This window comes from Solanum tuberosum, unplaced genomic scaffold (genome assembly GCF_000226075.1).
Source record: "Solanum tuberosum cultivar DM 1-3 516 R44 unplaced genomic scaffold, SolTub_3.0 scf00388, whole genome shotgun sequence".
Lineage (NCBI taxonomy): Eukaryota > Viridiplantae > Streptophyta > Magnoliopsida > Solanales > Solanaceae > Solanum > Solanum tuberosum.
In genome coordinates this window covers 57,447-70,566 of record NW_006239311.1, presented here as the reverse complement: position 1 = coordinate 70,566, position 13,120 = coordinate 57,447, and the positions used below count along the sequence as shown (strand labels likewise).

General features: G+C 33.6%; 1 protein-coding gene across 2 annotated transcripts; it reads left to right on the top strand.

Moving 5' to 3' along the window:
* The first annotated feature begins 444 nt into the window (after window positions 1–444).
* Window positions 445–4,791, top strand: LOC102601106 (myosin-binding protein 7-like). 2 transcript variants are annotated; one of them, XM_006362235.2, is made up of 4 exons: window positions 445–620; window positions 943–2,316; window positions 4,046–4,092; window positions 4,247–4,791. In XM_006362235.2, the coding sequence occupies exons 2-4, from the start codon at window positions 976–978 to the stop codon at window positions 4,347–4,349; spliced, it is 1,491 nt and encodes a 496-aa protein (XP_006362297.1). In that variant the 5' UTR covers window positions 445–620; window positions 943–975; the 3' UTR covers window positions 4,350–4,791. The 2 variants fall into 2 exon arrangements, with proteins under 2 accessions (XP_006362297.1, XP_006362296.1); XM_006362234.2 differs by having other exon boundaries at window positions 799–2,316.
* The last annotated feature ends 8,329 nt before the right edge of the window (window positions 4,792–13,120 follow it).

Here is a 13,120-nt window from a genome sequence, read left to right as displayed (position 1 = left end):
AAAAAATAGGTTTTACTAGCGAATGGTTGTTGGAGCCTTAGTCGCCACTAAAAATCACTCATAACCTTTAGTGGCAATATTTTGGGATTTTGTGGCGACTTTGTCGCCACTAAAAGTCAAGTTCTTTTGTAGCGAATCTTAGTTAGCAATGCTTAGGTGGAGGGATTAGTCCCATGTGGCTTGCCACGTCACTAAAAAATTGGGGTGTTAACTCTTGAGGGTATTTGTGGTCTCCTGGGATAACTGCGGGGTATTTTTGATCCCAAAATGTAATGGAGGGTATAAGTGGTCTATTTCGCATAGTTCAGGGGCAATTTTGACCCTTTTCCGTATTGTTTTTTAGCTAAACAACAACATTAAAGAGTATTCACTGCCATCAATCCTCAACCATTAGTAGCCCACATACTTAGACTTAAGTAAATAATAATTAAAAAAAAAAACCAACAACTAGCAATACTCCCACCTCATTTGCCTGAATTTCTCCAACTTCACCCATTTCTAATTTCAATCCTGAAAAGTAAAAAAGAAACAAAAATATCCTATCATTTTGTTCACGAAACACGAAGCTAACAAATCAACACAGTAAACTAGGGTTCCCAAATTCCCTCTTCTTTCTCCCGGTATTTTCCGATACTTCTCCTAATTTTCTGCATATCTTCTTCGGAATATCATTTCACCTCATTTTATCAGCTTCCTCCCTTCAAATTCTGCATATCTTCCGAGTATTCTCAATTACGATATTTTTCTAACTTTGACTTAATCCATTTTAATCATTTTCTTAATTATTATTTTTTACAGGATTTCGTATTTGAGAGAAAAGGAAAGATTTGTGCATATCTATTTGAAAGAGGGAGGAATTTGCATATCATTAATTGCGGTTTATGGGTGTTTTGGTTTGTGATTTTTTTTTATTTTTCAATTTATGGGTTATTCCTAATTTAGGGTTTTGAGGAGTTTATTGGATTGTGTTAGTCGATGGATTCTGAAAGTATGATCCCGTCTACCAGCGTGGTCAAATGTTGTGATTGCGAGTGCAATTGCTCCATAACGAATAGCACCTTTTCGGGGAATTGGATACGGACTGTGAAGCGGAAATTTGATGAATATGATGAGATTGAGAAGAAATTTGTGATCCCAGGTTTAATTTTGCCGCAAACGGCTCGTATAGATATGGGAAATGAGTGTATTGCTTTAAGGGAAATGGTTTGTGGACAACAGGAGACGATTCAGGAATTGAGTGTTGAGTTGGAGGAAGAGAGGGAAGCGGCATCCTCAGCTGCTAATGAAGCGATGTCGATGATTTTGAGGTTGCAAAGGGAAAAAGCTGAGTCACAAATGGAATTTAGGCAATTCAAAATGTTTACGGAGGAGAAAATGGCTCATGATCAGCAAGAGATAATGGCGTTGGAGGATTTTTTGTATAAGAGGGAGCAAGTGATTCAGTCGTTGACTTGTGAGGTGCAAATGTATAAGCACAGGATGTTGAGTTATGGGCTATTGGAGTCTGAGGTTGAGTATGATGGTGAGAAAGAGAATGGTCATTTTAGCCGGAACAATAGTGTAGGTGAGAGTTCCGATGGCCGCTTTGACATTCCTTCTTATGATTACCCTCCCTTGAAGTGCACTATAAATGAGAACCAAGTGAATACTGAGGTTGATGATGAGGCTGTCGATGTTGAGAAATATGCATTTGGGGAAGCCCCACGATCATGTGATCATTTGCGATATCTGGAGAAGAGGATCAATCAGTTGGAAACAACACCAAGTAGTCGGACTGATGGAGAAGTATTTAACAACAATATCCTTGAAAAAGCAATAGTTGCTCAGTCTCCTTTTGTACCAAATAAAGAAATATGCTCAGATTTCATCTCAGGTTCTCCGAAGTTTAACGGAAATGTTAGAAAAGCAGAAAATTCGCAAACAGAGGAGTATGCAAACTTGAGGAAGGTGGATGAGTCATCGGATGTTGGGGATGAAATGAGTGACAGGGTTTATACAATTGACTCTATACATCAGGGTGCTGGATATAATGGTAACTCAGAGACCAAGGGTTCTGTCCATACCCCAAGAGATTCCCTAAATCATACAGATTTTGGAGATCCTGAGGTCACAAAGCTTTACCTTAGGCTGCAGGCCCTTGAGGCTGATCGGGAATCAATGAGGCAGGCTATCATTTCTATGCGGACTGATAAAGCACAGCTGATATTGCTTAAAGAAATTGCTCAGCAGTTGTGCAAAGAAGTGTCTCCAGAAAGGAGGACACCTGTGAGGAAGACATCTGTAATCAAGAGCTTTTCTTTTATCTCCATATTCAAGGTATGATGTTATCTGTGATCCTACATTTTTGTGCTCAATAAATTCATTTTCACATATCAAAGTATGTTGTGCATATGAGCTTTGTCCTAGATCATTGCAAACCACGATAGGAACAACCGTTGTATCATGATACAACTGTTACTAATTTTTCTGGAATGAACACTGTAATTTCTGGAGACGCTTCCATTTTCCTGTATGCTGAGCCACTTTATATTACAAGCATTACCTCTTGTTTAGCTTCCTTGATTTCCATTTCTTTGAACCACTACATCTTATCTAGTTTGTTTACAATCCCATGACAGTGACAATTTTGACCAGAACTCATCTTATGTCTCTTCAAATTAGTTTTACCAATTTTGTTTCTATATTTCTTATATGATAACAAAATATGAATGCCAAACTATTGTCCCTGTATATGAAGTCAAGTATTTGTAAAATAAAATTGTTCAGTTTACTTGCCATTATGGCTTGACCTCTCGGGCTAGGAATGCTAATCAATGAGTACTGTTTGTTATTTAGCGTACTTTGTTTTATACATATTTGCGTGATTGTTCCACTTCTATACTTCAATCGACTACAGTAAAAATTTTCCGGTTTGCTGATGCTATGACTATTCTCTGTGAGGATCGGTCTTGTATTTGTTTGTTTCCTACTGGTTGAGACTTTGGAAGAATGCAAACTCTCACAAATTTTAGTTGTCAACTTATTCTGCAGTTTTTGTGTGTGTATAATAGGATGAGCCTTTCTGGACATAGAATACAACTAGTATGCCTCTATGCAAGCTAGTTGGAATCGCTATATGAATCCTTACTATCAATGTTGCTCCCTTTAGTCTGTATTCAATATTGTGAGTATTGATCATAAATAGACCCATTTTACGATGGCTATATACGTACCACTACTCTCCTCCTTCATCCGCGTTTGGGGCTGAAAATGTGGGCAAATTCACACTGTATTCAGTTTTTCAGAAAATATAATGATGAGGTAAATATTTTTCTGGTTCGCAAGCTGTGGGAAAATCTAGAGTTGGGTTGATAATATCCCTTGCATTACCTCCATTTGACGTGAGCCGTGGAATATTTTTGCTTCATTGGGTTGGCTAGAATTGGTATGGCTAATAGCTAGTCTATTTAGGAAAAGTTTGGTTTGTATATTTGAATAAAATATTGAACTTTTGGAATCATCAAATATATTGACCTCCTAGAGCTTATGCTTAAGTAAGATATTGAGCCTATCCAAGAATAGGAAGAACTCAATGTGAACATGAATTTTGGGTGGAACAACATACCGAGTTATATGAAATCTGCTATTGGGATTACTTTTGACCTCAATTTGAGATCTTGATGTCTTATTACATGCTGCTCTTTTGTTGATGTACCTAATTGCTTTCTCCAGTTTGACTTGTATGTTTGTCTCACATCTCCTCCCTTCACTGGTTATTTTGGAGGGGTAAATATTGATTTAAGGAGAGTAAAGATTTTGGATTAGAAGATTATAGATATAAACTTTTGTATCTTAATTTTTATTTCCCTGAACTTTGTTTATTCTGATACCCTTTTCTTTCTGTGTGGGATGGAGAGAGAGCATAGAGAATCTATTTTTGCTTTTTGGTATCAAAGTTTTCCCAACCTTGCTCCCTGCCCTTGAACTCCAATTATTTCTTTTGGCTCTCCCATGTCATGTTTTCTGGTATGTAATTGCTGATATCTTATCTGTTTTTCCTGTTCAGTGGATAATGTCCTTTGTCTTGTGGAGAAGGAAAGCACATCGATGCAAGTGAGTTTTGATCATTAGAAAGCTATTACTATTTTATGTAGTTGCTTTTACTGTATTTCTTTTAAAGGAAAATCTGTTATCTCATTTTGCCTGCTGCCAGTTCTAGTTTGAGTCAGTTGAGTTTGGCACTGAAATAATCAATATACTTGTTTAGGTACTTGTTTGGTTTGACAGCCAACAGGGTGGGCTTGCTTATGCTGTTAGACAAGGGACCTCGTGTTGGGCAATGGAGATGTCTTTCAAGTACGCAAGTGTGAAACCAATACTCATTGGTCCACAGCGACTTCCGCATCTCTTATGCTTATCGGCATGAATGCAGAGCGGATTTTAGTCAGATTAGTTGCTTTTGGATGTTCATTCATTTGTTCTCGCCCTATATGCCTTGCTGCTGCTAATTTGGGTACTGGATTACTTTGTGCGTTGTTCTTTTCACTTGATTGTTGGAATTGAATACATCTTGATGAAACATTCGGCAAAAATTATAGTTGTTTCTCAACCATCTAGAACTTGGATCTTATGGTTTGGTAGAATTTTACTTTAGGTTAGTTACTTTTGTATATTGTAGATTTGTGAATAATCTTTTTGGGGGGCCCTCACAATACAAAATGAGTGCTTTGTTTGGGATTGAAATGTAGTTATTGATTGAATAGAATGAGTGCAGTTTTGCACGTTTTTAAGTACGTCTTCTTTTCATCTTAACTTGCTCGAGATAGTTTCAAGAATTTATTTGCACGGCAGCGCGAGGAGTTCCTACCAGGTTTGATATTTAATATTTGTTCTCTTTTATGAACTTCAGTGAAAATAAGACTCTTTTTGTTTTATTTACACAGTAATTGACTTTTTTGCCCTTCCATTCCCCTGCCTTTTTCCAACTCTTCTTTTTATGCCACTCTTTTCACAATGACCTTTGATTCTTACTCTCCTTGCACCTGTGTTTTACTGTTTGTTTTATGTCAACCAGAGTTAGGAAACTATCTTGTTATATTCTAGTTTTTTTTTTATGTTAATAGATGCATAATCTTGATATCGTAGTGATGTCATTATACATTGAGGCACATTTTAGCCTGCATAAGTTGCATAGACATCCCAAAACTCTACATACATAGTTTGAGATATTCCTAGAGGTACTGGAATTTGATCTATCTAGTTCTAGTTGCATAGCCCAAAAGGGCAGGGGTATATAGATTGGCAATATTATCAAAAGGTTCTCGGTTCATTCCTTCTTTTGCAAGCAAATCTGCAACTTGACAGTTCTTCGGAACGTGTGCAGATTCCCAGTTGCTCCATTATGAACAGAGAGTTGTTTGCCAGTGTGTTATAAGTAGGTGAAGATTGCAGTATTAATTTTATGGCTTCAGTTCAGTCTGTTTTCATTTCCAATGAATATAAACAATGCACATTAGCAGTCTTGACTTTTCTTGATGCATGTATGTATTGCTAGTAATTCTGCATGTGTGTGGTTAGTTGCAGATAGACTGTCATGGAAGCCAAGAACCCAATCTCCTCTGCCCTTTTTAAAACTCCGCCATCTCTTCTTACATCATTGTTTCCATTTGTTGCACCATTTGTTTTCAATCTATAGTAGCTAGCTCTAGTTGTAGTGTTTTATTAAAAGATAAATGTGTTTCTCCTTAGAAAATTCATTACTAGTGTGTTTATGGAGATTTTATTTTGTAAATTGTTATGGTGATTAAAGTTCCGGGTGTGCCAGATGCAAAAAGGAAGGCTATTATGTCAGTTATAATGAGCATTATGTGTGTTATTGGGGGTGCTCCTAAGTATGCCAAGCCATTGAGATTGGCTTTGATTTGAAGAGGGTGTATTATAATATGACCCAATTTTGTCCAAAAACCAAGAAAATCTGCTCAATGGGTTCCTTTGTATTTTGTTATAATTTAATGAGTAGATTATACTGGGTTTTATGTTGATACCAATAGAATTTAGGTAAAACGTGTAAGACATCTTTTGTGGTTGCAAAGTCACGTAAATTATGCAATCTTTTCAGGAACTCTTGGCCTCATTTGATTTTTTATTAAGATGAAGATGTCTGAATTTAAAATATTAAGATTTGTCTCTAGATCTGAACAGTGAAAGATTTATATTGTATGTTTTTTCAACGTCTAAGTATGCATAATTTATTTATTTACAACCATAATAAATATGCAATTCAAATAAATAGTATTTCCTCTATTCAGTTTTACTTGTCATTGATTTGGCACACTCATTAAGAAAATAATTATTGATATAGGTATTTATCATACCATCCCTACTAATTAATGTTTAGTATTGGGTTTTGAAAAATTATATGGAGAATAATGTTTATTGCTAGGGGTAAAACATGGAAATGAATAATTGTCTTTTCTTGATATGCCAAAAGTGACGAGTAAAATAAAAATTTATTTTAGGAATAAGTGACAAGTAAAAGTGAACGGAGGAAGTAATTAAATATTTAAAAATAATAAATTGAATAAAATAAAATCATTATTTGAATAAAAAAGAAATATTTATGTTTGCTAGTGATGATTGTTATAATGGTGTGTTAGTAGTGGTAATAGTTGTGATGGTGGAGATGGATTTGTAATGGTGGTGGTAATAATGGTGTGTTAGTAACTAATAATGGTGGTGGTAATAGTTGTGATGGTGGAGCGGTTGGTATTGTAGCGACTGACGTGATGGTAGTGGTTGGCAGTGGTTCTAATGGTGAAGTTGATTGATGTTAGTAGTTAGAGGTGTCAAAAATGAGCTCAACTATAGGTAACTTGTCTAACCCGCCCAGAATTTTAAGAGTTGAGCTCAAGATAATTTGAATTGAGTTCAATCTCAACTCATTCTAGTCTTAAACCATTTTAAGAGAATCATCAATTGAATTTAATTTAATTTCTAATTTCAATCCGTTTTTAAAAAAATTATTTTCATTGATGTAATGTATGTTCCTATATTGAAGATATAAATCACTATCTATTTTATATCTTTTAGGATTTGTCTATCCATTTATTTGAAATTCAAATTGTGGTTATAAAAGTTAAATAACAATATGTTAAAATTATTGAGATTAAGCGGGTCAAATTGGACGGGTCATAACCCAATCCGATTTTAGTCCATTTGAGCCTAAAGTAAACTTGGGCTAATCCAATTTCTATTTCAACCCATTCTAATATCTCAAATTTCAACCCAACCCGCCCATTTGACACCCTTATTGATGATGGTGACGATGTGTTGGTGGTAGTGGTGACGGTACTAATTGTGATAGTGGAGATGATTAGTAGTAGGATTGACCACAGTGGTCGTAGTGGCTAATAGTGATAGTGGCAATGGAGGTGATGGCAGTGCTGACATTGGATATAATTATAATGATGAAGGTGATAGGTATGATAGTGACCGACAATAGTGGTTGACAATGGTGATGGTTGAAATGAAAGAAGTAGTTTGTAGTGGTGACTTCATATTGGCCACGGTAATGGTGGTTGTGATTGTGGCGGAATATTGGATTCCCCACTTTCTTCAACCAACACCTGTGTGAGAACAAAATGTTTTGATATAAGGGTGAGGTATTGTGTTGAAGTAAAATGATTACATGTGTATTTCTATTTCCAAAGTGGAATAGTTGTTGATGGGCAATGTTAAGCCCTTGGGGCGGAGCATTTATTTCCATGAATTGGACAACCCAAAATTTAGTGGCAATATAGAACACGAGAAATAATTAGGAATAGTATTTCAAGTAGCTTTGGCTAGGATAGTTCAATCAATATGATAAGGAATTTAATTTTTTCAATAGATAATTTATTCCTTTATTGTCAATGATGTAGTTGAAATCTTCCGATCTTCGATTTCTATTAAAAGAAAAATAGAAAAACCTAAATATTTATCAAATGTATTGGTGAAGAAAATGCCAGGACTAGAGGTGATAAGTTGAACAAAAATAGTGTGACAATTTTGAATTTGGTTCTATTGATTATTTGGCCAAAGAGGTAACTAAATTGGTCTCGACATTATTTTATAGAGTTGAGGGATTTAGTTAGCCTTAGCCATAAGAGGTAAATGTCGATGTAAAAGAGATGAGAAACTTAGAATTTCTAGAGTTCAGAGTGATAGACAATAATTCCATACATAAAGAACAATATCTACTTTATGGTTGATATAGATAGACAATAATTCCATGCATAAAATAAATATAAGGGGGCAAATGGCTTCCTTTCCGTAGGGTTAAAGAAATTTGTCTTTGATCCATTAAATTAAAATACCTATGCTACTAATGGTAATGCAGTTCATAATCATCTTAGTGACATTGAGATGGATTAATTTTAAAAAGGGAGAAGAGATTGATATACCTATTAATTTTCTCTCTCGTATACCCCTTGTTATGGAATATACTTCTTTTTTTTTTTGTCAAAAGGTAAGATTATTCAACCAAATTGCAAATATGTACAGCTGGTCCTTTTGGACTCAAGGTCCAGTCCCAGATTTCAGACCACTACTATTGATTTCAACTATACAAAAGGATTTTTAGTGTTACTAACTACACCTTCATGGGTATCCTCGTATGTGCTTCCATCTCCTCTTCTTTTGGCCAGCTATATGTAGTTCTATGGCAATCTCTTTCGGAACTACAGTTAGTGCTCTACATATCTGTTGGAACCTGCGATTGTTTCTCTCCATCCAAGTATAGTAAACAACGACAACATACAAGAATCCTAGGATAGTGTTTTTGGGGATCTATTGCCAATAACTTTCGACAGCCACATGACCTCTTCTTCCCACGAGTGCTCGAGTCTTCTTATCCCTATCCAATTCAATAGTCTACACCATATCTGAGTGGCAAAAGTGCAATCAAGCATCATGTGTGATAGGGTTTTAACAGTCTGGGTATTGCACAGGACACAAGCAACATCGACTTGAATATCACATGTTGTTAATCTGTCAACTGTTGTTAATTTCTTTTGTAGCGCTAGCCATAAAATGAACTGATGTTTTGGGATCAGTCCTTTAGCCATATTAAGTTTCTTCCAGGCGACTTTAGGCAGTTGTGGGGAAAATGACTTATAGGCTTTCTTGATGTTGAACCCACCTTTATCAACGAAACTATCAAGGGTGGTTTGGTAAGGGGTTCCCGTAGCCAACCAAGATCTTGCATCCAGTATTTTCCTAACCACCCAACTAGCTTGCTTAGGTGTAGGAACATTGTCTATAGAGTTTCCTTTTATATAGAACGTATGGACCCATTGAACCCATAACTTTTATTTCTTCTTTGCTATAGCCCATAATAATTTGAGTATTGCAGCTTTGTTCCAGTGTGAAAAGTTCAATATATTGAACCCCCCACCGTCCCCCTTCCTCCCCCCTAGACTTGGGTAGACATAATGTATCCCATGCCACAAGAGCTTTCCTAGTGTATTCTCCACTCCCTGTCCATAGCAAGTGTAATGATCCGATCGGTCATTTTTTGCTTTTCCGTGGAAATTACCATTTTTCCCCTCCCAATGTCGACCTCGAGTCGTTTTTTATTTAGTTTGAAAAGTTGCTTTTAAACTTGAGTTAAAAGTTGAAATTTTTGGCAAGTTTTGAGTTTGGAAGGCTAAGTTGTTAAAAAAGTGGTTTTCGGTGTCTTTTGGAGTTTCGAGTGTAGGAATGAGATTTCGTCGATTCCATCAGTCCTGAAATGTGAAATCTAAGTCGTGAGAGTTGTCGGTTTCTGATTCCGAGTCTTGTTGAGGATTTGAGGTCCTAAGTTGTGAAATTTTGGAAATTTAGCATTTGGGTTGACTTTGGTCAACATTTGGGGGTACGGATGCTCGGATCGGGATTTCGAGAGTTCCGTTGGATTCGGAGGATGATTTTAGGCCTAGGTGAGGTCTTGGTCGATTTTTTAGAGGTCCCGAGTTTGTTTTAGCCTTTTTAGGCGTTGAGTTAATTTCTTGTGATTTTCACGGATGTCGGGTGAAGGATAAAATAAATGTAAGGGGTGGCTTCCTTTTCGTAGGATTAAAGATATTTGTCTTTGATCCATTAAACTAAAATACCTATGCTACTATTGGTAATGCAGTCCATAATCATCTTAGTGACATAGAGATGGAATTTAAAGAAAAGAAAAGATACTGATATACCTATTAATTTTGTCGATCATAAAAAAAACATACCCATTTTGATTCTTTTGATTCAACGGCTACTTTAAATTTATGATGGTTAAATTTATTTTTACACAAAATTTCTTGTAAAATTTATTATAGATGCCTCATTTTTTTTCACAGATACAAAATTAAATTACAATATATATATTACAATTAAATTACAAATATATATACAAAAAAAAATAGTTCTAAATTACAATAAAGCCGTAAAAATGTAGTTTTAAATATTTTTCTTACTTTTTTCTAAATTTTTCATTTACACTTTTTTGTTTTTTATTTCTATTATTTTTAGTTTTTTACACTAAACAATGAAATAAGAATAAGAAACTCAAATGATGATAATCAAAAAATAATTAATGTGTGGAAAAGATTTTAGTAGTGGTTATCCTGCAAATTCCATGACAACTCTAAGTCCTTTTAAGTCAAGCTTAGGTCATTGATGATCTTGCAACCATCTTTTATTTTGTGTTCTAACCTTTGTCTGCAGGCATTGAGTTAACAATCTCTCTGAAGATTTTCACGATTGAAGATGTGCCCTATTAAGTAATTATCGGTCCATAATCCGATTGTAAATCACCCAAAATCTGATAATTTATTGTGTTTTATGCTTTTTGGTTATTTAGACATCAAAATCCTACAAAACAATAAACTAACATAAAAATACAAAAAAATATATAGTGAAATAAGTCCAAGAACATAAAACCCTAGAGAAAAGATATAGATTATGTACAAATTTCTAGGCATATCATAGCTATATATAGTAAATACATAACACATTTACCAAATCATGTAAAAAAATCTAAATTTTCAAAAATTACTAACTTTTGGGCTTAATTAGAAATCTAGCTATAGTTTGAATATTTATCGAGGTGAGTGAGATTAGAAGACAAAAAGAGAGGCGAGCAGGATTTGGAAGAGAGAGATGCTAAATACAGGTTGTATTCGACGAATACAAGTTGTATCAATTGGATATAGTCCAATGCAAATAAGTTGATACAAAACGGTATTTGACACATATATCTTGTACATGTGATACATACATGTTGATGTCAATTATATCATTTATATTCGTTAGAGATACAAAATACAAAAAATACAGACCGATACAGATTGTATCAATTATATTTATTACCACTTATATAACTTGTATTCATTCGTGATACAAAAATACATGTTGTATTTGTTACATGGGCCGATTTTTTAAGTATACAACTTAACAACGGTATTTACACCAACATAGCAATACTTTTTTTTCAACTATATAGCAATATTTTTTTTTTCAAAAGTAGAATTTAAATTTTAAAAAATAAATTCCAAATCAGCCACGCTTATCCTGATTCCCATAAATTTCTCCAATAATTTTACCTTCCCTAATTTATTCAAATATGTTTTAAAAAAAATCGGAACAATAAAATAAATAATAAAAGAAAAGAAAATCGGAAATTAAAGCATGACAGCCCACAATTTATTTTTTAATTCCCTTAAATTTTCTCCCCCCTCTTTTATTTACCTTCCATAAATATCTCTAATATAGTTATTGCTTCTCTCTCATAATTCTAAACAAATCAAACTCTATTTCTTCACTATTCTGAAAGTGTGTTCAATGGAAAATATGAATATTTTTTCAATTTTAATTCAGCACGACAGGAGATGGAATGAAACAGGTATTCACCATAATAATTGCTTCGATTATGGTTGTTTTAAAGTATATTTATTGGTTTTATTGATTTTTTTAAATAAATATATATATATATATATTGTTATAGCTTTATTGATTGGTATTTTTTGGATGGAATCTGTAAAACATAAACTATATTGTTCTCAATTGCTTTGCACCATACGTAGGTATTCGCTTATAGTTAAACTATTGGTTAATTAGTGGTTTATGTATTGGTGTAGTCCATATATTTTGAATGCATATGATTTTTAGTTAGTGGCGTATATACATCAAACTATTATGGTGTATTTTTGTTGAATTTTAATGTTATTTATCGGGTTATTCTGCTAAGCACTATTATTTATTTTGTATCTACCGAAAATAAAACTACCAACAAATATAAAATAAGATTTTATAAAGTTTTGTTATATGACACTGGTTAGTTAGTTTATTGGTATTGTTTGGTTAGTTTGTAGTTCAAATGATGATATATATATCAATTTGAAGTGTACACAAATTTTTAATCGTAACATACACCATAATAATTGTAAACACCAAAATTTATACAAATTATGCATAGCATTTAAACTAGTAAATTAATTTTAGCATTCTTTATCATAAATTATACCACTATAATACACAAATATAAGTTTGGATTGTTTTTGAAGTATTTTATTGGTTTTACTGATTAAAACTTTTTTATAAACATATATTGCTATAGCTTTATTGATTGGTGTTTTTTGGATGGGATCTGAAATATGGGGTGTAACAAGTATGTATTAGTTTTATAATTATTATTTTTTTAGTTTGATTGCTAAAATATATAGTTCATTTTTTTTATTGTTTTAAGTGTTGCTTTTCTTGCTTGATTTTTTGTGTAAATAGATATGTTAACTATGAAAAATATTGCTTGAATGAATGCTTCGTATGTTGTTTGACACACAAATTTTAATTAACTTGATTATATAAAATGATTGAAAAATTCTGGGTTAAATTATGGTGTATATCTTGGTCTAGTTTATGTATTTCGTATTATAGTGCACTATACACCAAAATTTAATCATAATGTACAATATTGTTCAAGATAGCAATGTTAAACTATCATGTGCACATTTTTTTAATTAAATTGATTATACTTAAAAAATGGTAATTTCTTGGTTAGTTTGTGGTGTATATATTGGTGTACGTCATATATTATATATTAGATTGAACTGTACACCAAAACATCACCATATTATACACCAAA

Excerpts from the sequence above, each read along its gene's own strand:
- LOC102601106 (XM_006362235.2), top strand. The coding sequence starts at position 976 with ATGGATTCTGAAAGTATGATCCCGTCTACCAGCGTGGTCAAATGTTGT. Across the intron at positions 2,317-4,045 it reads CTTTTATCTCCATATTCAAG|TGGATAATGTCCTTTGTCTT; the intron begins GTATGATGTTAT and ends TTTCCTGTTCAG. Across the intron at positions 4,093-4,246 it reads AGGAAAGCACATCGATGCAA|GTACTTGTTTGGTTTGACAG; the intron begins GTGAGTTTTGAT and ends ATACTTGTTTAG.